A 27873-nucleotide genomic window follows, 5' to 3' on the forward strand; every position below is an offset into this window, starting at 1 on the left:
CACGCCTAATAGAGGAAAATCTCTCCTCACCCCCACGGCTCTGGCACAACAATCATGGTACAGATTAAGGAGTTAATTTAGTGCCATGCAGTCAAGTAGGTTTTGTTTGTTCACTTGTAGCAAGTTGGGTTTGGGTTGTGTTGGGGTTTATTTTGAGTGTCAGTGATTTAGTCTATGCCAACAGGGTAGCAGAGGCACAGACAAACCATGTGGTCACATCCTGTTCTTCTAGAAATCAATGGCGATATTTCTCCAAGAGGATTCAAACCATGTTTGATCAATTTCTCATTCTAATTCATTTATTCTTTCCTTATTCTTTCCACCAAAAATGAAATTAAAGCAATTTAAGCATTCTCCAAACCACTCTGCCCCTTCTCCCCATGGTTTTGGCATTCAGGTTTTGAGAGGAAGAAATTTTCTCCTCTCTGTCCTAAAGGATGTATTATGTGCCAGGTTGGATAGAGCCTTGGGTGACATGCTTTAGTGTGGGGTGTCCCTGCCCATGGCAGGGGGGTTGGAACTGGATGATCTTAAGGCCCTTTCCAACCCTAACTATTCTATGATCCTATGTGTGACCAATTGTACAAGGTTTTATTCCAACCCCACCTATTTCCTTCACTATATACACACTGATTTTTCATACTTTATTCCCTATAGGAAGCAACGATTTAGGGGAAGAGTTGACTGAAGTATGAAACATATGTTTATATATAAAATAGAAAGAGAATTCTTGTGTGACCAGTTCTTTGCAGCAATATGAACTTCCTCCTTCCTTAGAATCAACCTTAGGAGACCTTTAAGATCAAGTCCAACCTTGAAACATTCGGACATTCCATTTCCCCTAAAAATCGAACTGGGGTCAAACAGGCTGGAAATGGAACTTTGACCTCCCCATGTCATCTGCTAACCCACAACACCCCAAGTGTGGCCAAGTCAATTGCTGCTCCTGGCTATCTTAGTTCTTATTCCTGCTTCAAGGACTCTGTGTTCAGCAAGAGAACAAGCTCAGCTATCCCAGGTCACTATTTCCTTGATTCCACTTTAAATCTCTCTCCTGTGTGCGTATGAAATAACAGGATATATACTCATGTATGGATTTCTCTTCTGTTTTTTTTTACAGTTTTAGCAAAGGGGATGACTGAAAAGCATATTCTGCTGTTCTCATTCAAGATAACACTGGATATTCTGGTCCTTAGGTAAGATGCATGCAACAAATTCACAGTGTTGCCAATTCACCCTCAAGATTCGGGGCTTATCGTTTCAACACGTCTGTTCCTGCGATGAACACAGGGTCACAGCACTGGGATCTGAAATGCTCATCACGCTGACAGCCAGAGGCTTCCAAAGCAGCCTCAAGGCAACTCTCTCGGCTTTTTATGATCTGAGAGATGAGGAAAACCAACGTTGTCAAAAGAAAAGTCTCTGATAAATTTAGAGAGAGCTTTTACCTCCATGTGGAGCTGTAAAGCTTTGCACCCACCACAGATTTCTGTTTGCCTGTGCTTTCACTCTGCACTGCGAGGTAAGTCCTGCTCATAGGCCTTGCTTCATGCGCCTGTTCACAGGCCATCTGTCAGAGACAGGAGTCAACAGGAGTCTTTCCACAGACTGTAACCTCACCTAAAGTGATGACAGAGTAATGGCAGGACACCAGAACCCCATCCAAGGTAGCACAATCCTGTGCTTCTCTTCCCCCCCCAACTCAACAACCATCACAACCGCATTTCCCCATCTAGCTCTAGTTTCCTAAAAAGCAGTTAAATACTTCATGCCATTCCTTAAGAGCTCCAAACCCCAGCCAAAATCACATTCCCACTAACTGTGGCTTTTAATATATCAGTGACCAAAATCTGCCTTTCTACCAGGAGAACAGCTTACAGCCCAACGTCGTCCATCCAGCAAGCAAACACTGCTGGCCCTTAGCTGTCACCAAAGCAATGCCAATAGGAAAGAGGCAGATTACTCCAACCTCCAGAAATGCCACCACAGTTCAAGACAGAACAGCTCCAGTGCTACTCACTTGCAGTTGTGCTTTTGAAGCATCAGCTATAGCCTGCACACAGCAAGGATGCCGCGCAGACTTTCATAATATGAAGTTATTGCAGAAAGAGGTCTCATTTCCTGCCCTCAGCACAGGAATAGATTGGCAACACTCTGCTTTCTCTCATATTGCTGAATCTCAGACTGCCTGCAGATTTGACTATTGAGAGCATACAATACAACCTGTAGGTTACCACACTGTGCACCTTCCTGTGCTTTCCCTCTCCTTTTGAAACAGATCTAGACTTTCCCACAAATAGGTTCAGGTCCTGCCTGGAGTTTAGTACTAAAGCACATATACAGCATATAGAGTGGAGGCTACACTTGTCTGAAACAGAAAGGCAATTTCATGTTAGCCCTGTGTAATTCAAAGAAATAAGTATCTATTTCTCTCCTCAGTGACCTTCCAGGGAAGTTTTCACCCCGAGGTACCTTTGGATCATGTGAAGTCTATCAGAATCACCACTCAAACTGAGAGATTAAAGGTGCTTAAGGTTATAGTTTGAAATAGTTATAAGGCTAAAATTAAACATTACAAATGATTCAGGAAAGCTTTCAAAGCCACTGCTCCTGTAAGAGCATTTAGCTGAGTTTCTTGATGATCTTGGAAACAAAATGCAAGAAAACCCTGATAATGCCTGACTAAAAGTTGGTAGTTTAACATGTTAGTTGTGTGGTGCCTTCTATCTATGTAGCATACACTTAAACGAGTATCAAGCCATGCATGGCAGCCCTTGTAACTGAAGTGGAACAGGCTGCTCAAAAAGTGGTGAATGCTCCAGCCCTGGCAGTGTTCAAGGCCAGGCTGGACAGAGCCTTGGGCAACACGGTCTAGTGTGAGGCATCCCTGCACCTGGCAGGGGGTAGGAACTGGATGATCTTAAAGCCCTTTCCAACCCAAACAAGTCTGGAATTCTATGATTCAATGCAGTTAATTCACTGCTTTTACTTTAATCAATCTGATAATAGCTATAGTCCTAGTTGTGCACTTGAGTGAGCATTTTCTATTTGATTTAAAACAAGCCAAGCATCCCCCTAAATTAATAAATGCTACTATGTACAGACACACATAAAATGAACCCTGCTCAGTGAATCTGGGATTTTTCTCTTCATCCTGAAGCCCAGGCACCTATAGGAACTTCATGCTGCCAGACACTTCATGCTGCCATGTTAATCAGACAGTGTTCTGCCTCTTAAACCACTGCTCGACAAGGACTAACAAGAGGAACGAGGAGGAATTCCTGCATCCCTGTCTCCCAGTGAATAATCCATCACCCACCATCAAAAATAAATTGGGGAAAGCCAAACATCTGAGAAGAGTCTGATCCCAGTCCCTGGTAGATTTGCAGTGACACATCTCGATGTTGGTACAGGCAACAGTCAGCCTTCAAGGCTGTTAAACCACAACCGTGTCAGGTCTGGATATGATCCCATGTTTAACTGCAGGCTGTTATTTTACAGAGGTAGAAGACACATGCACTGATTTTTTACCAATATGCAGAAGAAATTAAACTTATTTCTCACTACACTGCACCCAGTGTAAACAAAATATAACTTAAATAGACAACAGTAATCAAGTGCTGCATTAAAGCAGCCCTCAGAGGATGATGCTGTGTATTAGCAGCACTCAGAGGACAGAAAACCCTCTCACAACCGACTCTCAGCTGGGCTTGTGTTGTGTAAGAAACGGGGACAAACCATTCTTCATTTTGAGGATTCTGGCCAATAAGATCTATGACTTTGATCTACATAAAACTTCTTTTGCAATGCCCAAAGCATAGTTTCCAACCCCACATTTAATTGAAGCTTACTTACCAACATGGTCTGAACTTTAAGTGTGCATCAGGCTCCATGAGCCACATGATTTCTGGTACTGTCAACTTCAATGAAGAAGATTTTGCCCTTTAAAAACCATATCCTCATATTAGCAAATGCTGCTTTTACACTTACAACGAGAAACACAGAGACAATAGCATCACTTCAGCGCATTACCTTAGAGTTTATTGCAAACTGCCACAATTCAGGGCCAAAGATACAAGGATGCTCACAATGAAACTGAAATCTCGATGCATTAAGACTGCAACCAAACCTACCTACTGAGCTATTTAGCTTTTTTAGTTCAGAGTAACATGCAGTGTCCCTGGCCTGACGGATCACTCTGATTATGCTTGCACATCACTATGCTTTTAGCAGCTCTATAACACTGCAGGGTGCTGCAAGCCATCTGGATCTTCCATGGATAGTCTTTGTGGGATCCTTCTGCACTGCTGGACTTTTTTGTCACGTTGTTGAATCTGTCCAATTTCACCTCAAATCCCACCAGACTGAAAAGGTGCAATGGATTTTGCACGCTGAAGAGCAATGGCTGACTAATACTTAAGAATACATATTGCTGTAGAGAGAACTTATAAAAAGAACTTAGTTGTTTATCAGCAAAACTGAGAACCCAAATAACTGGATTACCTCTATTCTTGCCTGCTGGCAGTCTAGATGGTTTATAAAAGGCAGCAAGAAACCACCTCTGCCCCATAGAACAGATAGAGAACTGTAGTTCTTCATCTCATATTAGACTTCTAGTTGGTCTTCCAGTGTAACTGATTTTTCAACAGCAGCAATAATGAAAGGACCCATAGTAAAGACTTTCACAAATGAAGATTACTTGAGTAAAAAAGTAGACAGAAAACATGGTTTGCTTTGTCCTTGTTAAACAGGAGAGCTCACATTTAGTAGCAGAGTTCAACACAGACCAGATTTTTCATTCTTTGAAAAATCCAGTGTTTCCAAATGAGAGCTGTCTGCCTTCCAGTGTACAGGAGGAGAACCGTGCTTTACAGAAAACTCTGGTGGAAGAGTAAAGGGTCTATAAGAAGAAATTCACATTTCTACACTATCAACTGCTGGGATTGCCAAAGTAGCTGCAGTTCTACTTCTTCATTCTCAGCCACAAGGAAAGATTGCAGTAGGCACCTTGAGGTGCTCAAGACCCCAAAAGCCCCAGGGAGCTCAGAGATGCTATGGAAGTAAAATTCCTGAGTACCCACCATGAGTCAGTCAGGATCAGCACTACCACATCAGCAGCTGCACCACAGCTGGCAGATACGGTAACAGCTGCCCTATTTTTCATCTGACAGAACAAGGGGGCAGGATATCAACTGATACCTGTGATTGACTAAAACCTGCATAGTCATTAACAAACCCCTCCAATTACTGTATTTATCACACACAAAGAAGTGAATGTAAGTGGTCACTACCTGCATCATTCCCAACAATTTCAAGTTCAGAAATGCTGGAGCTCTGCTCGCTTCTATAATCTAATTCTGCTGTCCCACACCTCCATTTTCTAGGTAGAAGCAGGACTACTGTTAAAACCAGTGCAAGTTTACCTAATCCAACTTTGGGTAACTGGATGATGACATTTCCCCTTCTTCAGAGTCCTTCACTTTACAACATACACACTCCTTACTATAACTCTGAATCTGTCCAACCTCATCCAGTTTCTTTTTCTCAAAGAAAACCCCTCAGAAATTACAAATTCTTTTATAAGCAGCTTTATCATCTGTGCTCACGAGGGTGCAACTCAAACCTTCCACATCAGACACAGCCTGCTCCCATTACAGCTACAGAACTACCTCCTGGGTGATCTGTCCTAGAAATGGCAGTCGGCTTCTGGACCCAGTTTCAGGAGGGAGGAGAAAGGAGATCCTGTCCAGTGCATCCTTCTCTTTGCTTTCCACTTCCAGCTCCCCCTGTAACCCCTCTGGGGAAAAGCGTGCTCTGCCTCCATGCTCTGAGCTTGACTGGGGGAGCTGCTCACTCTCCTTTCCTGGATACTGAGGATGCTTCATCCCTTGTAGAGTTTTACAAGGTATATGGATGGTCAAGAGCTTTACAAGGCAGCCCAGAGAGTCTAAAATGCTTCCCTGCTACTGAAAGCTGTACTCATATTGTGCCTTCAGGGAGGGCCAGCCCTGAGATGAGTGATCCATGAAGGCAGCACCCCAGGGACAGAAAGGCCATCGTCATTTTTTGACTGTCTTCAAACCTGGATTGAAAGTCTTGATGCCAAATATCAATCTGTTGAAGGCAGGAAAGAAAACTTGCAAGATTTTCTTCAGATCAGAACATTACGGGCAAGAGGGATTGCTGCCTGCTTCCTCTGGAATACATTTCTAAGTGCCAGCTCAGATTTTCATAATACCACTTAAAAAACACAAACAAGTGCTTCTAGTAGCCCGTGAACTCGGTGGGGACATGCAAGTGTATGAAGTCAGCCACCTGCATAAATAAAAGCAGTATCAAACCCTAAATGATTTCATCAGTTCCACCACGATCTCCAACATGGCAACACAGTGGGCCATTCTGTTTGCTGAAGCAGCAAGATTCCAGCACACGCATCCTCACACACGTGCAGTCCTACAGCACAGTACTCGGGAGTCTGGAACAGGCAAGCAGTCATCGATTCCAAGTAGCAAGAAGTGCTTCAGGTGCTGGTTTAACCCAACCTGCCCTTCTTCCCAGATAGGACACATGAATGCTTTCTGGCAGCTTGGCTTTCAAAGTTTGCCCAATCACACCCTCATGCTCCTGGATAACAGCTGCTGGGAAGCAACACGGCAGCACAAGACCTGTCATCAGGCTGGCACAACTCCTATGCCTTCGAGCGCTTCCCTCTGTGGCAGGTGATCCAGGTGATGCTCATCACATACCCACTTCTTGGCAATGCACTTTGCTTCAGGAGGACCACATTAATGAGAACCCTTGCTTTCTCACTGCTGTGTAAGAAGAGGAGTTTTAGATCTGCATCACTCCCTGAGAGAACTGTTCTTGCTCATTTCTAAAGTTCATTAACAGGCCAGTTAGCCTCCTGCTCATCATCTCTCATGCTGGACAAGAGCCTAGCAATGTAGACAAAAGGATACAAAAGTATTCTGGCTATTCTACTAACCTTTCCAGCTATACCAAACTCTTCAAACATTTCCAGTTTCCCTTCATTGTATAAGTGTTGCGATTGCACAGTTTTTAATGCAGCCTGACTTCACATGGCTCAGACAGAAGAAACACTATCACGTAGAAAGTGAACACAAAGCATGAGATGTGACCAGTTACCATGTGAGGAGTCTGCACACTGTGTTACAGGATTCCATGTCTACTGACAGTGATATCCCAAGAGTTCAGCTTAAAAAGAAATGTATTAGTTTGACCCTTTCAAAATATCTGGAAGTGTTCTCATAAACTCTTTTGTTTCTATGAATTATCACTATTCCATTTCCTACTGGTCCCCCTGCATTTCTAACTGCTTCCTGGTCATTTTTCTTCTTCAGGCTTCACAGTTCAATACCTTGACCTACATCCAGTAAATGTTTACAATGACCAGAATGTGATAATCCCATGCTGGAGTTGTAAAACTGCTTAAATACATTAGGAATGTTTTTACAGGAGAAAATTATATGGCTCTGCAGAAAATCTTACAAGCAAAGATATTTAGACAAGTGCTACATCAGAAGTAGCACCATATGTTTCCATACTTCAGCATGAAAGACAAAATGCCTGTAAAATGAAAAGCTACTGCCCTGCGAACTTAAAAATACACCATTACTTCAAGCACCAAATAATCAGAGCAATCTAATTAGGAAGGGGATAATTAAAAGCCTAACAGATTGCTAAATCATGCTCAGGACACACAACCTGGTGTTTGCTCCAGTTTGTAAGATTAAAATAGTAACAGAGCCAATATCTCTTTAATCTCCGCCCAGGTTTGAAACACTAAATTGCACTCAGACCACATCTCATGGTAAGAAGTGCCATTAAAAACTCACTTCTTCGCATGGCAGGAAGCTGCTGTGATTGCAGTAACTTTCTACTCAGGACAAGAATTGTTACTATAGTCCTGTCATCACATTTCATGGGCTGGAAATGTTTAGGCTGTCATTTCTGAACGTCAAAGCCCGATTCCCCACCGAGTGCACATTCCTATGGAGCCTGAAAATCCTGGCCTGAATTCTGATGGGTGCCATTCATAAACATTTTTAGCAATGACTCTGCTACAGTTACTCTGTACAGGAAACCTCCATCTTTTTGGCAGAGAGTGAGAGCTTTTCCCCAGTCTTCCCTCAAACACAGCCACTGCTTCACAGACTTGAAGTAAACACTTCAGAGTGCAGTGTTTGATAGATAGCAGCAGCAGCAGCCACCTACCTGCTAGAAATGAGTGTACAGGCTTTCAGCCAAAACATCTCAAATTACACCAGCTCTCTGGTTCCTATCCACATCTGCCAAATCACACAGATGTGCAGACTGGGGTTTGTCACAGAGATTTATATCTGCTAAGCACCACTGGCATATTCACAAGATAACACACTATTGATTGATACTGAGGACCAAATCACCATCTTGCCAAAATACTGTGTTCTCCTCCTTTTCAGCACGTAACACCTTCCATTTCCAAAGCTCATCCTGATAAAAGATGGATTCTCTTTTTGATTGCCACTCAGCAACTCTAAATCCTCAGCTGATAGCTGACCATGGCTCTGATTCATCTCAGCATCTTCATCTCCCAAATAAAGGCAACTACAGCTACACAACTACTCTGCAACAATAAGAACAGGCCACAAGAAACAAGACAGACAAACATAACTCCCTCTAGTAAGGCTACCACAGCACTTTATGTATGGATTCACTGTAAATCACTTTATGGGCAGGGATGCTTTTAAGCACCCTGTAAATCCAAAAGGTACATTAACATCTTCTAATATGCTTGCTGCATTACACACACAAAATAGCTTTGTTCCCCACTCACCTGGTTAGCATACTTCAGGAAGCTCAGGAAGGAAGCAGAGCCTTAAAAGTTGCTTTTGAAAGGAAACACATTGAAAATGTTTGTATCAAGCTAAGTGTTCGTAAAGGTGTTTTCTAGGCATGTGAGCAACCTCAGCCCCAGTTTTTACACCCCACTCAGAACCAGACTAATGTAAAACAAAAACCTGTTGGAAAAGTGGGATGATGCAATGGAATAATCAGGAAACCTGGATTTAAGGTTTAGTTGGTGGCTGATTCATCCTGTCTCTTCATTTGTTTAGCTCATGGTTCTTCATACACCCGATGATGATCAGTGTTTGTTTCATTGGTAACTTGTTTTGAGAACTACAGATAAAAAGCTGTAAGTAATAAACAGGAACTACTAAAAGGTGTGTTTACTCAGGTTAACAGCACATCCTTTAGCTCTTTATACACATCAACTTCACAAAGCCATTTTCATTGACTTTGTACAACCATTATCTTGGCTACAATCATTCATGCATGTAAACTGATGCTAGTTCCACATCCTGATGCTATCCTAGTCAACACACCAGTGATCTCCAGGGCTAGTACTACCACTAGTTAATCCATCTCCAGCTAAAAAGCCAAAGCTCTTTAGTAAAGAGCTGCTTTATCTCCTAACAGTCACCCAAAAGTGGTTCACAATTGCCTTCAGGCTCAAACTCCACAGTTAGAATCTGGAGAAAGAAAAGGAGTTTCTCATGGCTTTCCACAGCAAGTGAGCAAAACAAAACAGCAGTGGTCTCCTCTCCTCCTGCTCCCTGGCTGGTACCACAGTCCCCACCTCTGAGATCACACACTTGCTGTGGACCTTTCAGAAGCTCACAGGGCTCACTGAAACACAGAAGCAGGCTTATACAGCACAAACCAGAGCAAAAGGGGTTGGCCCAAAAGACTGGGCCTGAACAGAACAGAACTATTGCAATGGCAGCTCCCAGAAGATGCAAAAATGTCATTAATCTGATGGCCAACATGGCACAGATTTTGAGTCTTTCCCTGTGCCAGAGGTTCATGAATTCAGCAAAACTGAAGCATACCAGAGACACACAGAAATCATAGAAACACAGAAACATAGAGTGGTTTGGGTTGGAAAGGACCTTGCCATCATCCAGTTCCAGCCCCCTGCCATGGGCAGGGATGCCTCACACTAGACCAAGTCATGCAAGGCTCTGTCCAACCTGGCCTAGAACACTGCCAGGTATGGCAACCTGTTACAGTGTCTCATTACCCTCCCAGCAGAGAACTTCCCCTGTTTCAGTATGAACCCATCGCACCTTGTCTTACTGCTACAATCCCTGGTGAAGAGTCCCTCTCTAGACTAGATATCATTGAACATTTACTCTGGAGGCTTTCAGATCTGATATATATTTGGGTTTGGTTTTTTTAAGAGTTTGTGGCTTTGAGGGTTAAGTTTTCTGCACAATACCTCATTCAAAACATGTGTTCACAAAACCAGAGCAAGGTGACATTATACAAGATCTGATGATGCCATACAGAAGGAAAAGAGAACCAACTCAGCAGTGAGGAGCACACCTTAGTGGATGCCCAGATCTCTGAGACTGCTCCCCACCCTATGGGAACAGGTATTTGCAAACCTGCACGCAATGAAGTGGATACCAAGCCCTACCTGACTGGCTGTCACTAAACCCTCACACCTCCACAGTCAACCTCCAAAGTAACAAAATTTGGGGGGTATTCAAAGCACTTCATTAAAAATGTTAAATTCACAGTCAATACTGTCTCTCCTGTCACAAGGACAGTGGGCATCAAAACATCTCACATGAGGTTTAAGTGACATGTGGGGTTAACACCCAACATCGATTTATTGAGAAACAGAGCTGTCAAGTGCATCTCCACCAAACACAAAGCAGAGCCAAGGTTTGTTACGTTTAAGGTATAGATCTTTCCATGTTGATAAAGTCAACAGGTATTTTGATCTCAAAGCCAACAGAAATGGTTTCTCATTCAAACAGTCTTCACTGATCCTTCAAATATCCATTTTCCAAACTGGTATCAGGACCAACACTGTTGGCTTTGTTAAGCCATCAAGCAACAGAGATGGAGTTGAAAACGTTGCCCAGAAATCTGACTCCCAAAGTACACATTTCCAGGCATAGGCTGATAAGCGTTAACTTGTCTTTTAAGTACAAACCACTTGGCTTAATCTGGATTGTTCCAGAGTTATCACAAAAGAGGCTCAAGCAAGTGCTTTTGCGCTATGCCTCTTTTTGAGCTTCCCCTTTTCAGTATTCCACTGGTCAACAACCGGATGTACTTACAGTAGTGTGATCGATACAAGGAGTTAGCACCTACCCAACTCATTCTTGACAAAAAAAGGATGATGGAGTGACTTAAGAGGATAAAACCCTGAGATCCAAGCTTCCAAGAGAGTCTGATCAGTCACTTCCATGCTGTCACACAATCCAGCAACTCCTTTTTATCAGTCTGGATACAAATTTTCAATACACTCTAAAAGGTTACAAGATCTTTCCGTTTTCTTACATTCATAGAGAAGGTAAAATACACAATACCAGGGCCTTAATGCTGAAATTAGGATTTATTTTGATATGCTCAGGATGCTTTAGCTCTCCAAAATATTTGCAGCACATGCTATGGTTGCAAGTGATCAAAATGTAGCATTCAGCATCACTGACTGCACTGTAGTAGACCAGGTGGCACGTTCCAATAACAAGGAGCAAATCAAGAAGTTCCCTGCACCTCTACATGGAGGACACAGATTCTGGTATCTTCTGCTGCTTAGTCAAGATGCAGAACCTTTGGTCTTGGTAGCTGGAGAGCTGGTTAGGAAAAAACCTATTGTTGCTTTCATGGTTTCTTTATGGACTTCACGGTATTGCAAAAACCTAAAATTCAAAATTCAACTTCAGGTTACAAAAAAAGCTGAAATGGAACAGGCAAAAAAGATGAATGACAACAACAGACAAGTGACCAGATCACTGCAAGCACATGGATATTCAAGCTCCTTGCTTCTGTCTGGGCATCCAATCTCAGTAGAAATCAGGTGCCAACAAGGAGTGAAGTGCTCAAATACTTCCATGGACCTAAGCCAGTTTTCAGGTTCTAGCTCACAGCATTCATACACTGTGCTTCACATATGCAGCTGCCTTCAGCAAAACCTTCCTTTCTCATAAGGAACCAGTATTTTTAGAGACCCATCCTAATGTCACTGGTAATGTTTTCAGACCACAAAACCCTTAAGATGGATTTTGAACATCATTAAGATTCATTCACTGTAAAACAAAAATAGACTCAGAAACCAAGAGGGGATGTGGGTCACCTCCCAGTGCTTTTCTCCAGGCTTCTCTGAACTTCACCTAAATGTGAGCTACATAGTGATGAATCAGCCCTGAAGCCTCTGTGAAAAGCAGATATATATATTTTGTTTGAATCCAAGTTTCAAGTACATGCTCCACGAGCCTACAGCAAGGGCTGAGCAAGGCAAACGTTCACAATCCATAGGAACTTAAAGAGATGCAGTGGATGAAATCCAGTGAGTTTTGAGGTCAAACATTTGAAGGAGGCGTCTCTCTACTGATCAAATTAGAAGTTTGGTATTACAGGCATAAAAACTCCGGAATAATTTTAGATATCCTTGAGAAAGCACCTGTCCTGTCTTTAGAAGATATCTGAAGGGGGCCTATAGGGATGCTGGGGAGGGACTCTTCATTAGGGACTGTAGTGATAGGACAAGGGGTAACGGGTTCAAACTTAAACAGGGGAAGCTTAGATTGGATATAAGGAGGAAGTTCTTTACTGTTAGAGTGCTGAGGCACTGGAATGGGTTGCCCAGGGAGGTTGTGAATGCTCCATCCCTGGCAGTGTTCAAGGCCAGACTGGACAGAGCCTTGGGTGACATGGTTTAGCATGAGGGGTCCCTGCCCATGGCAGGGGGTTGGAACTGGATGATCTTAAGGTCCTTTCCAACCCTAACTATCCTATGATTCTATATTCAGTACTGCTGCATAACACATGGCTCAGGATGCTTTTTCAGCTACAATGTGTATTTACTCATGACACTACTGTGTTTGACTAGTCTAAATAACCACTTACATTAGTATATGGACTTCTACTAGCCAGTATTACAAACCTTGTCACCATTTTACCCACTCTAACTTGACATAAGACTCATAATAATTTGGTGCAAAGTTCTCAGAAATCATGCAAATGAAAACTGAAGGCTTGAAGAAACCTGTACTTGCTGACACGTAGAGGTACAAAGCTGCTGGTTCCTTCCTCTCCCTAAGGATATAGAGAAACCCTGCAAATATGCCCGAAGTTTTCTAGTAGAACTGACAAGTTGAATTAAGACTGTTTGTTATTCACAGCCTTCACATGAGTGTTCATCTTTGAAGACAGCCCAGCTCAAGATAGCAGCTTTCCATTCACAATCAATCCATCTGAAAACATTTTCCTGCTGCGTACCAAATGCTCACACATCCCAAATGATGATGTGACTCCCTTCTGTGTGTCTTAGAGAATTAAAAGCACTTTAAAAAGACTTAAACACTAAATGTGCACTAGTGTCATTAGTGTATTTATATTTTAAAGACAATTTAGTATAGATCCTTCTCCCCATGTAACACTTGTAGAACTAATCTCCTCTGAAATGGATTACTGTTGTTACTAGTGTATCCTGCTGGCTTTTAGTCCCACTGTCCAAGGCTTCTCCCAGGCTAATCCTTCCCTTTGCTCATTTCATTTGGTCTCTTTCTATTATGACACCGTCTGAAAATCCCATCATAAGTGATCAGATTTCAAAAGACGACCTGGGAATAGCACAGAGAGGGGAAAGAAGGATGGATTTTTTTCTCCTCATTTACCTAAAGATGCTTTCAGATTTCTTTACTGTGAATACCCCAAAGACTACAGAAGATCCTTAATTCACGCTTATGAAGGAATCAAAGAACATAACTAAGACCCTTCACAACACTTTAAGTTTGCACTAAGACTGCAGACTGTATTAAGTCCTCGAGGAATATTATAGGCCACAGCTGGAGAGTGAGTGTGTGAAAAAACTAAACTGCCTCCACATACAAACGAATAAGGACCAAAAGAACCATCTTACAGTAATCAGAAATTACCACACTGGATCAGACCAGTGCAAGCAGTATTTTGTAATACATTTAGTATTTTATTATATATATACATAGGCAAACACACATCCATATTTCACACACACACACACCCCCAACAAGGGCCAGGACCAGCTCTTTTAGAGGCACACAAAAACTTTTGCCATTAACAGCAATGGAATGACACACTGGAGTGAAATTCACCCTCAGTTTCTACTACTTAAAAGCTGATGTTCACCTTAGAACAAATGAATCAGATCTCCCAAACATGAAGGATTCCCATTTTACCTTGCATTTTGTATGACCCAAAGGGCCACTTCACACTTCTCAGGACTTTAACTGTTGTTGGGCTCTGTGTCATTGCACAGCAACGAGGATCTGGCTAAATCTGCTGGTGAGGCTGAAGAGTTCAGTTACAGCTGAGCATCCTGTTACAATACTTCTCCAAAGTGCATGGTACAGTGCTCTATCCTTGTCTTTACTAAGGCTTAGCGCCACAGTGATCTCTGGACAGAGAAGAACACTGTTGGTTCCACAGTGGATTATTCTACAGACTCAAGTATAAGGTTGTGGCAAAACCAATCATAGCACAAGCACCGTATAACTTGGTTTTAATCTTTTCATAAGTATGGAGGTGGTGTATTAAGATGTACTTCTTTCTGCACCAAGGCAAATTCAAAGCTCAGTGTGCCAGTCCTAATAGATTCTCTTAACTGAGGCACCCTTTAACTATTCAAGCAGCACACACAGACAAGATTTATATCAAGATCATGACTTGAAGATAATTCTCAATGCTCTCTCAGAAGCTATATAGATATATATATCTGTGTATATAACAATAAGACCTAAGCTGTGCTTCAGTTTACTAATTAAAACATGACTTACTACCTCAGAGGACAACGAATTTTTATTGCTAGAGTCATTTTTATAGGTACACAAAGCTTTATTTACCTCATTAAAGCCCTTATAATGTGAATGCTTCACTGTCCTTCACTTCTGTCAGCGGCTGCGCACGCTGGGTGGGTGAATGGCACAAAGTTTTAAGCCCACACTATTTAACTGCTACCCTCTTTCCTATTTGTTAACCAGTTCAGCTCCAATCCTTGCAGAACCTACAGCAACTCCCCATTGGTAACTTCCTAATAAGATAATACATTAAAGATCCCCATTGCTAGCTAGAAGAGAAGAGACAGGACACTCCTTGATTAACACATATAATATACCCTACAAGGTTGAAGTCTTTAAACAAGCAGCATTTACCAAGAGTTATTATGATGTTCTAACTCTGCATTATAACTGACAGAGTTCAGAGAATCTGACAATTTAATCACTGTAATATTTCTAAACCCATATTTTGCTATTATAAAACCACTTTTAACTCAAAGCTCTGCAAAGGACTGTGTTAAATGAGGTCCTGGCCTCCGGTTAAAGGTGCTCTCTCCAAGCACAGGCTCAGACACAGCTTTCATGTAAGGACTCTCCATTCTGGCACTAATGAAATAAAATAGAATCAAAATGTGCCCACAGATTTCAGGCAGCCAACACTCACAGCCCTGCAAGCTCCTGATGAGCTCTCACAGGTAAAAGCAAATACCTTGCATCTTGACCCAATCATCATGAGAAATAAATGATCTTCTCTACGTACCGAAACAAGCTCCCTCTCACTGCTCAGACACCACGTTATTGGTCACAACAGGCAATGAAATAAGCAGAAGTAGTAGGAGTGTGTCAGCCCCATCTCAGCAAAGTGAGGAGATGCCACAGGGCTGGCTTGCAGGGTGTTTGTCAAGGCACTGTGATAACAGCACTGTGATCTATTGTCAACCTTTCACTTCTGGAGGTCTATGGACAAACATCGGTGTAGTTCCAGCAGAGACCCAGAGCAAGAGCTATGGCCACACACCTCAAATTAATCAGCCAGCAGAGCTGCTGGTTAAATGCTTAGGAGATAAGGGCACCACTCACAGGTCTGAAGGGAGAGCTGCTGAATGGGCTCCATCAACACTTTGGTGCAACTATGGCACGCCACAGGAGCTGAGGGACGAGTAACCAACTCACTGCAGCAGCTGTACACTTAGCACCAATTCCCTCCCACCTTATTAACACACACACTCACCATTGACTAATATAGACCTTGCTCACAAAGATACATGGTGTCCTGGGCTCATCTGTAACAGTTATTTTCCTCCTTCCTTCCTATACTGGTGTTCATTTAAAGACACTATGTCTACATTCCCTACTCTGATTCTTGTTTCCATCAAAGAAAGACTGAACTAGCATCAAGTCCTTACTGCCAAAGTCATCTATGGTGCAGGGTATGCAACCTAAGGGGAAACAAGAAAGATGAGACTTGGAAGTAGTGACTCCACAGAAAGGGCAGTGCCTCACACTTGGCTGGGGTGTACTCAGTCCTGTGAGAAGTTGTTCAGCTGAGCTCTTTTCCTGCTGTAAGATGTAGTGCCACTGCCTATCTAGCACCAGCTAGACAGGGGTAGGACCAAACCTCTGCCAGCAGCACCAGTCTCATTGCCATTTTGATCAGCCACTGAACTTCCCAGTCAGAGCACTGGAACATCCATGTAAGTGTTTGAAATTAGGTTAAGTGTCTTCCCATTAACACAACAGCAGTTTGGCTGGAAGGATGATCCACCTCATATTAAAACATTCAAACCACTACTGGTTTTGTCAGTGAAGTTAAGGATCTGTAAACGCAGACTTCTTCCCAAAGCCCTACAGTATGAGTGTATAGTAGGCTCGTTGTTTTGATTCTGCAAGACACATTTTCAGCTTGATAAATTACTCCACAAAAAAATGAGTTGGGTAATAAAGGCAGCGCACTCCAGTCACATACATATTCACGTATATACCCCAGTTCTCCTACAGTGTGTAATAGCTCAAGATAGTTTACAAGCTTGACATAAACCCAATGGAATTCAATTGAAAGACTCTGATTGACAAAGTTTCAGAGCTCTACAGTTCAAATAATAAGCTTCTGGAATAAATAGTAGATGATTTCATAATGGCAAGCAAAAGAATCTATCAATCCTGTAGCCTCTGCTTACACAACAGGCTCCTCTCAAGAGTCAGTAAAGCTGTATCAGGCTCCCAACAGCAGAGTGCAGATGCAGAGTGGTGGATGCCATCAGGAGAGCTCAAGTCACACACAAGGCATCATACGCTGCTATTAATGACAGGCAAACTATTTCCATTATAACTTTAAGGAACATAACACATAAACAACCTACACCATAACATGTCATCATTTCACTCTTTGGCCAGCAGGATATAAGCTGTTTCTACCGAGAGGCTACAAGTTAACTCGGTAACATTATTACATGTTTTCCCTCTCTGAAGTCATGCTGCAGTTTCTTTTTTACCCAACACAGCATTTTCTGAGTTTATTTTCCTTATAAGCAGCATCTTTACAGCAGAAACTGTTCAATAGTTGAGCCAAGTCTCCATTTAGCCTAGAAATATCTTTGCTTAAGGAGAGGGGCTGTTGCATTTGTTCTGCAAGAACCCTCACACCTCCAGCAGCACACAGTGTTAGTCAGCAGTTTTACTTCTCCTCATTAATAACCTCACCAGGAAGCAAAAAGCACGTATGAAAAGCCTTCTGATGCTTTCCTTTCACACCAAAGCCCAGAGTAAAACAAAGGGCTTCTTAAAATAGAAAGTTCACGAGAAATTGCTTTGACTAAAACCCACCACTTAGACTGCAACTGCTGAAAGCACGATCATTTATACCAAGCGCTTCTACCCCACACACTATGTCAGAGTCAAACCACCATGTATTATTCTCAGTTGCAGAAATGTTCTCTTTGAAGTGTTTTTTACTGCTGGCATCTCCTAATTTCAGCAGCCTTTCTATCCCAAATAAGCCAGTGCCCATTACCCAGAACCTTTGGGTGTGAGCACAGCAGAAGGTTGTTGCCATGTTTTAGTTGCTTAAAGGCTTTCAAACGAAATACATGATTTCAGTTAACAAACATCAAGTCACATTTAGAGCTCTCATCCCAGTTTCTGTCACTCTAAAGGTTGAGGACATCCAGTGCAGAAAAATATGTAGGAGAACCCTGAAGTCAAGTCTTTAAAGCTTTATAAATCTTATAAATGAAAGCTGACATGTCATACAAGAAAAAAATACTCAGATCAAACCTTTGAGCATAGAAAATGAGAAGAATTAGGAAAGGAAATGTTATCACCTCATCCTTTATTCCTTCAGCTGTGCCTATGGACCAAAGATGGCTCCAGACTGAAGTAACTTCCTGCATACCTCATGACAGCTTAAAATATGCAGGAAGCCCAAACAATTAATGCACATACCATACCCTGTAAAGCAGGCAACAGCTACACATCATATTTCTGATGGCACTGTAATGTTAAATTGCAACTGCATTAACTTTAGCTTAAGGGTTTGGCAGAACCCTGCAAACACTCCATTCCCCATGTCTTTACATACAGCCAGAGTTCTAGTATAGATTAATTGCACATTACTCAATACATTGCTTCCCTGTGGTCACACAAGTGCTGACAAGACAAGAACTCCTCTCAGACCTGATTCAGGGTCCAGTTAAGAACAAGGAGGATTGGACAGGCTTGTACTGAGCCTACCAAGTTCTGATTACTTTATTCCTTTAGTACAGAGGAGTCAAAAGGTGTTAGTATCTCTTTGCTATTTGTCACTCTTGCTGCTCAAATGACAGTCCATGAGAACTACAATAAGATTAGAAGTGCCCTTAAAAATAACCACCTGTATGTGCAATCATACTGCAAGTTGTAAAACAAACTAGGCTCCACCAACACAATATAGTATGCTTACTACATGATTTTTGGATAGGAAACAAAAATAGCATCCTTTTATATTCCTGATGGGAGTTTAGGGCCAGGTATACAGGCCACTTTCTAACTCCTGTTTTCAGAGTTCCACCAGTCCTTACAAGAGACGCAAAAGATCAGGATTTTCTCTACAAGGCACAGTTCCCATCTCTGCTCAATTGGCAGGTTCATGTATATAGGCAGACTCAGAACAGGCACATTAAGATCTATACATTACATTAGCAATAACAAGTGATAATAGTCACCACTTCCACTGCTTCCATATTAACTGTTCTTCACACTTTTACAGCAGCTGGCAAAGGCAAAACACAAGAACTCTGAAAGGATTCAGCCTTGCTGTGAAGATCAAGTATGTTCTTGAAGTTTAAGGCTTCTTCCTCAGAGCAAAGCTGTCAAGAGTTTTAGCACTGTCCAAGGTCAGACAGACGTCTGAACTAAGCCTCATGCTTGCATCAAACTATATAAATATGAAAGGAGAGAGGTTTGACATCCTACTAGTGAGAGAAGTCCTCTGCAAGAATGATTATATAAAGCATAGGACAGGCAAAGCTCTGATTAAAGTCAATAAACAGACTCGCAAATCGCCAGCTGCCCTCTCCAGCATCTTGTGGCCCAGGTCCAAATTGCAGATAGCTCAAATACTCTGCACAAAGGACACCAGTCAACTCGGGTTTAAAGTAGCAACTGCTTTCCTTGCACTGTCAGTAACATGGCTGAGCTCTTGACAAGACTATCTGGACTGAAAAAACACCAGAAAGTCCACCCTGCTGGGAGCAGAAACCCCATCCCTTTGTGCATGAGTTTTAAAACCTCAGATCTCCTTTGTACATAACCAGTGATCAGACTGATGAACCTCACAAACGCAACAAAGAAGCCATGTGGGGAAGTCTGGTTCCATACTTCATGTTACTTACAGCCAGGTCACTTTTAAACAGAAAGAACTGGATGGAGAAAGAAATACAGTATTTAACAGAAGTTCTTGTAAGACAAACTTGTAACTTGTGCATTGCATGTCTTCACAGTCATACACTCATCTCAATCATTTTAAAATCATTAAAAAGAGAAGTCTCTACATTTAGCCACTTTGGGTTCCTCAGCCCTGTCAAGCATATGCATTTACCTGACAGTAATCTGGATTTACCCCTACAGAGCGAGTTATCTTAGCTGAAGGCATTCTGCAACACAACTTCTACAGCTGCTTATAGAATACAAAGACATGAACTCCATCCCAGCCAGTTTACTAAGACAAAATCATCACTTTCCACAGAGCTTGACTTCAAATCTAAAAGTAAAGGTCTGAGAAATAGGTTTGCAGCTACAATGCTATTCTCCTTCGTGAAAACAAACTGGAGCAGACTACAAAAATTCTGCCAAGTCTCTAAGAAGTTATTTCTACAGCATAGGAGGATGCTTGAACTCTGGTTTAACAATTTCCTTTGCTGTGTTTCATTCATTTCAGTATGTTTGCAACTGTTTGTCTTAACAAAATGCTTCACTGTGACTACTTTAAATCATTTCAGAGAGAATACACAGCTCTTAAAGCTTGTGCTTGTTTATTTGGTATCATTCTAAAATGCAGCAATAACACAAAACCCCAACCTTAAGATCTTCCTTCATTTTTAATTTATTATAATTAAACACATGCAAGCTCAAGGCTTTGTGAAGCTTTAGGAGCAGACTCATTTATATTGAGGCCAGCTCTTCATCTGGGGTCTTTTCCAAACCTTATGGAAAAGGACAGAAGCAGCCTTCCAGCAACAAACAGGAAATTCTTACATCTTTAAAGCTACAGAAAGAGGAGGTTGGGAAGGTGGCAATGAAACGGAAGACATTCACCTCCATTCTGCTGACTCAAACCCACGCAACTCCTCTGATGTACACAGAGGTCTGCCTAGGGACAAACAGTTTATGCCTACCAGCCACAGAACAGGATCACAGCCAAGAGCTGCTCCGTGGTACCTTACACTCAAGAGGTACTTTTGCTCTGTTTTTGCAAGCTACTCAGCATCTACTGGAAGGACTCTGATTACATCACTTGCTAAAGGAATAATGCCAACACCAGACTTGGTACATTTCATTTCATTTCACATATTATTCCTTTTCCAGAAATAGCTGGAATTAGCACTCAAACTACCTTAGTAATTTTCAAAATGAGTTTTCACTAAAGGTATTGACCCACCATTCATTCCATTGTATATACTCCTGTGGTGAGGTGACAGGTCATCTGTTACTTGTCTCCTGAGGGTACCTTCTCTGCTGCCTCCACTGAGATGTTTGAGATGCTCTGGACTCCCTCCATAGTGTTGTTTGAGATGCTCAGGGCTCGTACCCCTCACTTTGTGGAGATGTTCTGTACTTCCACTCAGCGTGTGCTTTTGAAGATGATCTGGGCTGCCACTGCTGTGCTTTTGATGCTCAGGACTACTACCCGGCCTCTGCTTTTGAAAGTGTTCAGGGCTACTACTCAAAACATGCTTTGGGATAGTTTCTGGGCTGCTGTGCTTTTGTTGTTCAGGTGCTTTGACAATGGTTTTGTGATGCTCTGGACTCGGTCCTTTCAGGTGATGGTCAGGACTGCCAGAGCTCCTCGGCTTCTGCAGGTGCTCTGGGCTTAAGCTGCGGTGTTTCTGATGCTCAGGGCTTCCTTCACCCCGAGTTTTCTGGAGATGCTCTGGACTAGTACTTGGATGATGTTTATGATGGTCTGGACTATCTGTGCTTCCTGTGCTAGACGTACTACTCCCATCACCAACATCTCTGATGTAAGCACTTGTAGCAGTTAACTGGCACAGGCTGATCTGGCTGTCAATAGAGCTCCGACTGCCTGCTCCACCACCCTTCTCCTCATCCAGCAACACACACAATTCCTTCAGCTCCAGGTTCTCCTTAACCACTTCTTCTTGTCTCACTTCCAGTTCTTTCAGCTTCTGTAAGTATAAGGCAACCTCTTTGTGCATAATACTAGCGCTGTACCTGCCCAGTCTTTGCCATTCTCGGGACACCTTCTTGCCCTTCTGCCTGTCATCATCCAGAAAGCAGCAAAGGTCTCGCAGTTCTTGGTTATCTTCTTGCAGCTTCTGGTTGATATCCTTTAAGAGAAAAATTATCATGACAGAGAAGCGTATAAAAGAATAACATTACACAAGCTAGTGAACAGCCCTGCTGTAAACTCATCACCTAAGCATTCAAGCGAGGCACAAACAGGTGCATGTGTAGATCTGGCAATATTATGACAGCATCATGCTTCAAACAAACAAAGCTGCTGGCCACTAAAAAGCAACGATCACCTGGAGCTAATCTAGAAGGGCTCAAAGACAAACTTGTGATACAGCATAAAAGTTCTGATGCTTAATTCATTTTCATGCTAATCATGAGAATAATTTAGTTTCTGACTTAGCAAAGATCATCACCTCTCTCATGATGATCTCACTCCCCTGAGGTATATTCACCTGCAAGTTAGAGCTGAACAGAACTGCAAAGTACATCAGAAACTGTAATCTTGCTTAAATAATTTCTTATTAACATTTACGCTCTCTGCTCCCTAAAGCAGATTCACATGGAAGGATGAACATTTGAGAGATATAGGAAAACTGAGCCTTTCTTTGGCTTTGTTTCAGATTTGCATGACAGAACCTTGTCAGGCATTACTTAACCAGGACTGCTTCAACCACTCTGCAATAAAATAATCGGCTGTCACAGGTTTTTGTTAAGAGTGAAAATGAAGTACATGATTCCATGCCCTTCTCTGAGGGAGGAACAGTGTGAAGCAAATGCTCTGAAGCAAAAACGTTCAAGCTATTGCTACAGGAGAATAATGTGCCAAAGAAAACATCTTCAGTATTTTAGCCTCCTAGTTTTACTATACTGGCTTGTGACCATGTTTATCTATCTCCCATCTAAATATTCATTCCTTCTTAATGTAGGGCATGAGAAACAGAGATTAGCCACAACTGGCAAAAAATTAGCCTTATGAAAAGACCAGTTTAACACTATTTCTTAAGAAAAGGAAACTTTTGTAACTCTACTGCCTGTGTTTATCTGATCTTTGCCTCCAAACAGCTTTGAACTTGACCAATTTCAACCCATATTTGACAAAGGAAACATTTCAGTGAGTCTACAAGGTACCCTTTAAAATCTGGGCTGTGAAAGGGATTTTAAATGACCCCACAGTGGAATAAACAGTTGTGGAAGCCCACAACCCGTCACTCAGAGGCAGGAGGTATCCAGTCACTGAAATCAGGCACAGCTGCTCATTCTGACTCAGACCAGTTACTCCACACAGGACAAAGGAGTGGATGCCCAGGCACCAACCCAGGGCCCCGGGAGTCATTCTCCCCAGTTCCTTTTCAGAGTTCCAGCTGAGGCATCTAAACAAAAGGTGGAAGTGAAACATCACTTAAGCAGTTCAGAATGGAGAGGAATTTGTCACTCCTTCCTACACATCTTGGTCTGTTTTGCTACTTATCTGGAAGACGCATAAATCTATATGATATCACCTTCACACATAGCTGTAATTCAGCTTACATTTAACACTTTAAGCTTTATTTTTACTAAGGTACTATCATGGATGGGTCTTTTCTACCCCCAGATTGTCAAAAAGAGGGAGGGGAGACATACACACACATTCCTGCTTTGCAGAACTTGGGAGATAGGAACAATCTTCCCCCACATGCTATTTATTTTATGCCATACTGTTATCAAAGATGCTTTCTCAATCTTTTAGTTGATTAAAGCCATTCTGCAAGTCAAGAACTGCCTTCTAATGTACTCTTACATAATAATAATTCTAAAGCCCAATCTACATCTCTGTTTCCCCTCTCTTTCCCTCCAACCTCATCTCGCTGAAGGAACTTCCTAAAGACAAGGTCTTCTCTCAAAGCAACAAGGTATAAAAGGTTCTGTAGTCCTGCCTGCTTTAAGATAACTTTCTAGGTCTATAATACACGTGTACATACTAAGTCAGGGAAATTATCTATAAATACTCACACTGTCTTCCCAGTCCTTGGAATTGGGAAGGAAACATCAGGGACTACGCTCCTCATCCAACAAAAGAGTTCAGTTAAGAAGGGTTATTACAGACTTGGTCTGCCCCTGACTGTAGCAGGGGCTACAGTACAATCGAAAATGGCTCGATCGGAGATGAGTTACCAGACATCTTTTTCAGACAATAAACTTGGGATTGGTTCTGATCATCCCAAAACAGAGCCCAGGGGTTTACCACCACCTGCCACATGCTGCTCTGCAGCCTGGAGATGAGCACCTCTCTCCAGCAAGCCCATCAGACGAGTAGGTCATCTTAAGACAGTGACAGAAAGCAGACTAAGTTACATAAAACCTTTTGAACGTCTACAGCTCCGCATACTACTCTTTCACGTACACTTTAAGGCAGGGTGGTTTAACCTGCCCCAAAAGCAATGAAGTCTAACACAAAGGTGACCAGACTGGTTTTATCAACCCAAAGTACACGGAGGCAGAGCATAAGAGAGCCATGCTCCACAGACTGCAGGAGAGCTGGGTATGCTCACCTAACCAGACACTTGCTTTTTAAGGGGTCTCAAAGGCTACTTATTCACTTTCCAATGGACTCTCGGTAACGGCTCCTCCTAGAGCATCCACCTGCTGAGATCGCTCCCGGCGGGACACCAAGACACGGCAGCAACTTCGGGGCTCCCACCCTGCCCACCCCGCTACCTTCAAGCCGCGGATCTCTCCGAGGTGGAGCTGGAGGCGGCGGTTCACCTCGCGGATGAGGTTGCTGTGGTCCAGCATCGCGCTCATCTTCTCAGCTTCGGCTCGGCGGAGGCTGCGGATCAGCTCCTCCTTGCTCCACTTGAGCAGTTCCTCGTCCGACACCTTGGACAAGTCCTCGGCCGGCGCCGTCCCGCAACTTTCCGACGCCACTTTGGACATGGTGGCACCCGCGGAGGGGGCGCCCGCCGACCGCGGGCTACAACCGCTCTGCGGCCGCCCCACCGCCGCGGCGCTCAGGGGAAAGGGCGAGCGCGGAGCCCGCCGGCTGCTCCCGCGGGGGCACCCCCGGCTCCAGCGCCCGGGGCGGCTGGGCCGGGCGGGGGGGTTACGAAGGGAGCTCCCGGCTCCAGAGAGCGGATCCTGGAAAACCGGAGGAAGAGGAGGAGGAAAGGGTGTGGAGGAAGCCGAGCCACAGGCTGGGGAGCAAACTTCCCCCGTCGGGAAGGAGGAAAAACACAAAATAAAGGGAAAAAGAAGAGGGGAAGCGGGACAAGCCCGGCTCTTTCAACAGGTCAGCGGTCCTCCTGCCCGCTGCCGCGGCGGGGCTGCCGGGGCGCGGTGCCTCTCACGGTAACCGCCGCCCCTGCGCTGCGGGATGCGGGCGCTCCATGGCGGTGCTCGGTCTGTGTCCGTCGGCCGAGCGGTCCCCGCCGCAGCGGGAGGAGCGGCAGTGCCGGGCGCGGGGCTGCTCGCGGCTTTTCACACGTGCGGGAGGGGGGGGCGGTGCTGTCCCCGCACGGCTCGCGGGCGCCACCTGCCGCTCACTGCCCCGCTTGGCACCGCCGGTACCTGCCTCCCGCAGCACAGGGGGCCGGGCCGGGCGGAGCGCAGCGCGGCCGCTGCTCGGGGGAGCCCCGCGGGAGGGAGCTGCCGGGGCTTCCCCCCCGCCTCAGGCCGCAGACCGGGCCCCGGTGCTCCAGGGAGCGGCTTTACACCGGGAAACGGGGGTGCAGAGGCAGCCGCCCGCCGCTCAGCCTGCTCCCCGCGCCGGGCGGGAGGGGAGGGCGCATTACATCACCGGCAGCCAGCGCCGCCTCGGCTGTACAGAGCTGCGACCAGACAGAACTAGACACAGCCCCTCAGTGCAACTCTTCACTCGAGCTGAAGGTCGCTCGAGCTCCCCGCAGGAATCAGGGCTGGGATGTTTGCATTTCCTCTTTCAGAACACTCAGTGGCGGTGCTGCGAGAGGTTTACGTGTCCCAGTTTGCTCGGAGATACGAAGACTACATCAATCCGCCTTGCTGATGATTTGAGAATGGAACGCGATAATCCACTCATGCTGCTTACAAAGACAGATGATACGATATTAGTTCGTAGTGGATGAACTGGAACTAGTAGGTGCATAATTGGTTGAATTCCCATTTTTTAATCACTCCGAGCAATCCCCTGCGGGCAGAGAAGACTGCCTCCCTCCATGGGCTCTTGCCACCTCCAATTTCAGTATTCCATAATTACTCAGCATGAAAGATTCCAGGCTCTGGAGGGGGAAAATGTAAAGTGCTCGATATTCGGGGCTGCAGATGCAGCCCCACGAGTAGGGCTGGCTCTGCAGGAGCTGCACAACGCCTGCCCGGTCTGTCCCTGTCCCTGTCACCATCCCAGGTGGCTCCTGTGGCATTTTGCTGCCCCAGGCACCTCTCTGCCTTGCCTGCTGGGAGAGCAGCCCATGCCACAGGATCAGATAGCCAAGGGTTATTTTCTGCTCCAGTCCTATTTAAAAGTTGCAAGAATGGTCAAATCAAACACTGTTTAGTCCTTTGTTCTTCTCCCCAGACTATCAGCTGTAATTTCATCACAGAGTTCTGTTCCTATGCATCACAGGCTACACTTTGCGTTTCCACTGTGCCAATAAATCCAACGCATTTTCCCTTCCCAAGCACATGCAGAGATGCTCTGCCCATTGATCTGCTTCCCATGTACCTCCAGTTTCCCAGTGAGGTGCCAGACCCTGCTCTGACCCGGTATGACCACCTTCCATTCCTACCAGTCGCTTGCCAAAGCCCCATTTTGGGTACAGGCTGCCACAAAAGGAGAATCACCCCTACTACAAACAGAACCTGTGCCAAGCCGCAGTATGAACTCTGATGTCCATCACAGTCAACAAGGGTTCCAACAGAGCATGGAGCTCTGCCATCATGAAATCCCATTTCCCAACCAGCACTAAGTATTGTGTGAAATATTTATTTTCTCTGAAAACTCTATCACTCCCTTAAATCCTCTGAATACTTCTCCCCACTCAAAAGAACAAAGCTGTAGATAAAAGCATCTGACCAGTCACAACAAAAATACTGTAAAAGGCCATGAAAAGGAGCTGTCATCTTTCATGCCCAAATATATTCCATTTTAATGCAACTCAAAAAGAACAGCTTGGGGAAAAGGCAGCAATAAATGAAGGCTGTTCTTATTCTTCTAATTCAGCAGTATATTAGTTGAAAGGCCAGATGATGTTGGAATTTTAAAAGTTCACATGTATTTCTGTCCATGGAATCAGCTGTTGAGTGAAAAATGCCTGATAATTTTTAATCCAAAAGCTTTAGGAAAGAATGTCCCCCTTGCCTCAACTCAGTGCTAATGGCATTTCTCAGGAGTAGCACTCCGTGGTTTCTGATCATGGGGTGCCATGGAAAGCACGGATTCAAGAAGTACAGCTTCAGAAAATACCACGTTCTCCATAAGCCTGCAATTCCTCCACATTTGTCTTCAGGGGGCACAGGTTTATTATATAGACACAAACTTCCAGTACCTAAAGGGGCAACAAGAACCCTGGAGACAAGGGCCTGTAGGGACAAGACAAGGGGAATGGTTTTAACTTGCCAGAGGGCAGATTGAGGTAAGGCAGAAGCTCTTCCCTGTGAGGGTGCTGAGGCGCTGGCACAGGGTGCCCAGAGAAGCTGTGGCTGCCCCATCCCTGGCAGTGTTCAAGGCCAGGTTGGACACAGGGGCTTTGGAGCAAGCTGCTCTAGTGGAAGGTGTCCCTGCCCGTGGCAGGGGGTTGGAACTGGATGAGCTTTAAGATCCCTTGCAACACAAACCACGCTGGGATTCTATGAAACACAAAAGGAAAATTCATAAAGTGTGACCATTAGAAATAGTTAAATAAAGTCAAACTTTCAAAATTTGGGAGAAATGTAGCTCTAATAATGGAACCAAAACCATAGCAAGCGGAACTAATCTGTAATGCTTCTATAAGGAGAGCATCTAATTTCACACTCACGCTTGTGTAACAAGATCAAACAGAGAGTGGGAAGTGTGATATAATTATTCCATCTTCTGGCAATTTTAAAACTTTACTTTCAGATAGTCCATCTTCTGCTCAAACACTGAGCACTTCAG

At 43.9% G+C, this 27873-nt stretch overlaps 1 protein-coding gene across 5 annotated transcripts in view; it reads right to left on the minus strand.

The window, feature by feature from the left end:
* Nucleotides 1–25141, minus strand: part of CCDC85A (coiled-coil domain containing 85A) — an 83754-nt gene extending 58613 nt beyond the window's left edge. For 4 of the 5 annotated variants that reach the window (XM_057405789.1, XM_057405787.1, XM_057405785.1 and 1 more), the window contains exons 1-2: nt 24480–25141; nt 20968–21877 (exon numbers count right to left, since the gene is read on the minus strand). In XM_057405789.1, coding sequence (XP_057261772.1) covers nt 20968–21877; nt 24480–24698 — 1129 coding nt within the window. In that variant the 5' untranslated portion in view covers nt 24699–25141. Of the gene's footprint in view, nt 1–11586; nt 11721–20967; nt 21878–24479 lie in introns of those variants that run through there. The other variant, XM_057405790.1, reaches the window with a different exon arrangement.
* Between the last annotated feature and the right edge of the window lie 2732 nt (nt 25142–27873).

This window comes from Pezoporus wallicus, unplaced genomic scaffold (genome assembly GCF_028554395.1).
Source record: "Pezoporus wallicus isolate ANWC-B61680 ecotype Strahan unplaced genomic scaffold, APGP_CSIRO_Pwel_v1 contig_6714, whole genome shotgun sequence".
Taxonomy (NCBI): domain Eukaryota; kingdom Metazoa; phylum Chordata; class Aves; order Psittaciformes; family Psittacidae; genus Pezoporus; species Pezoporus wallicus.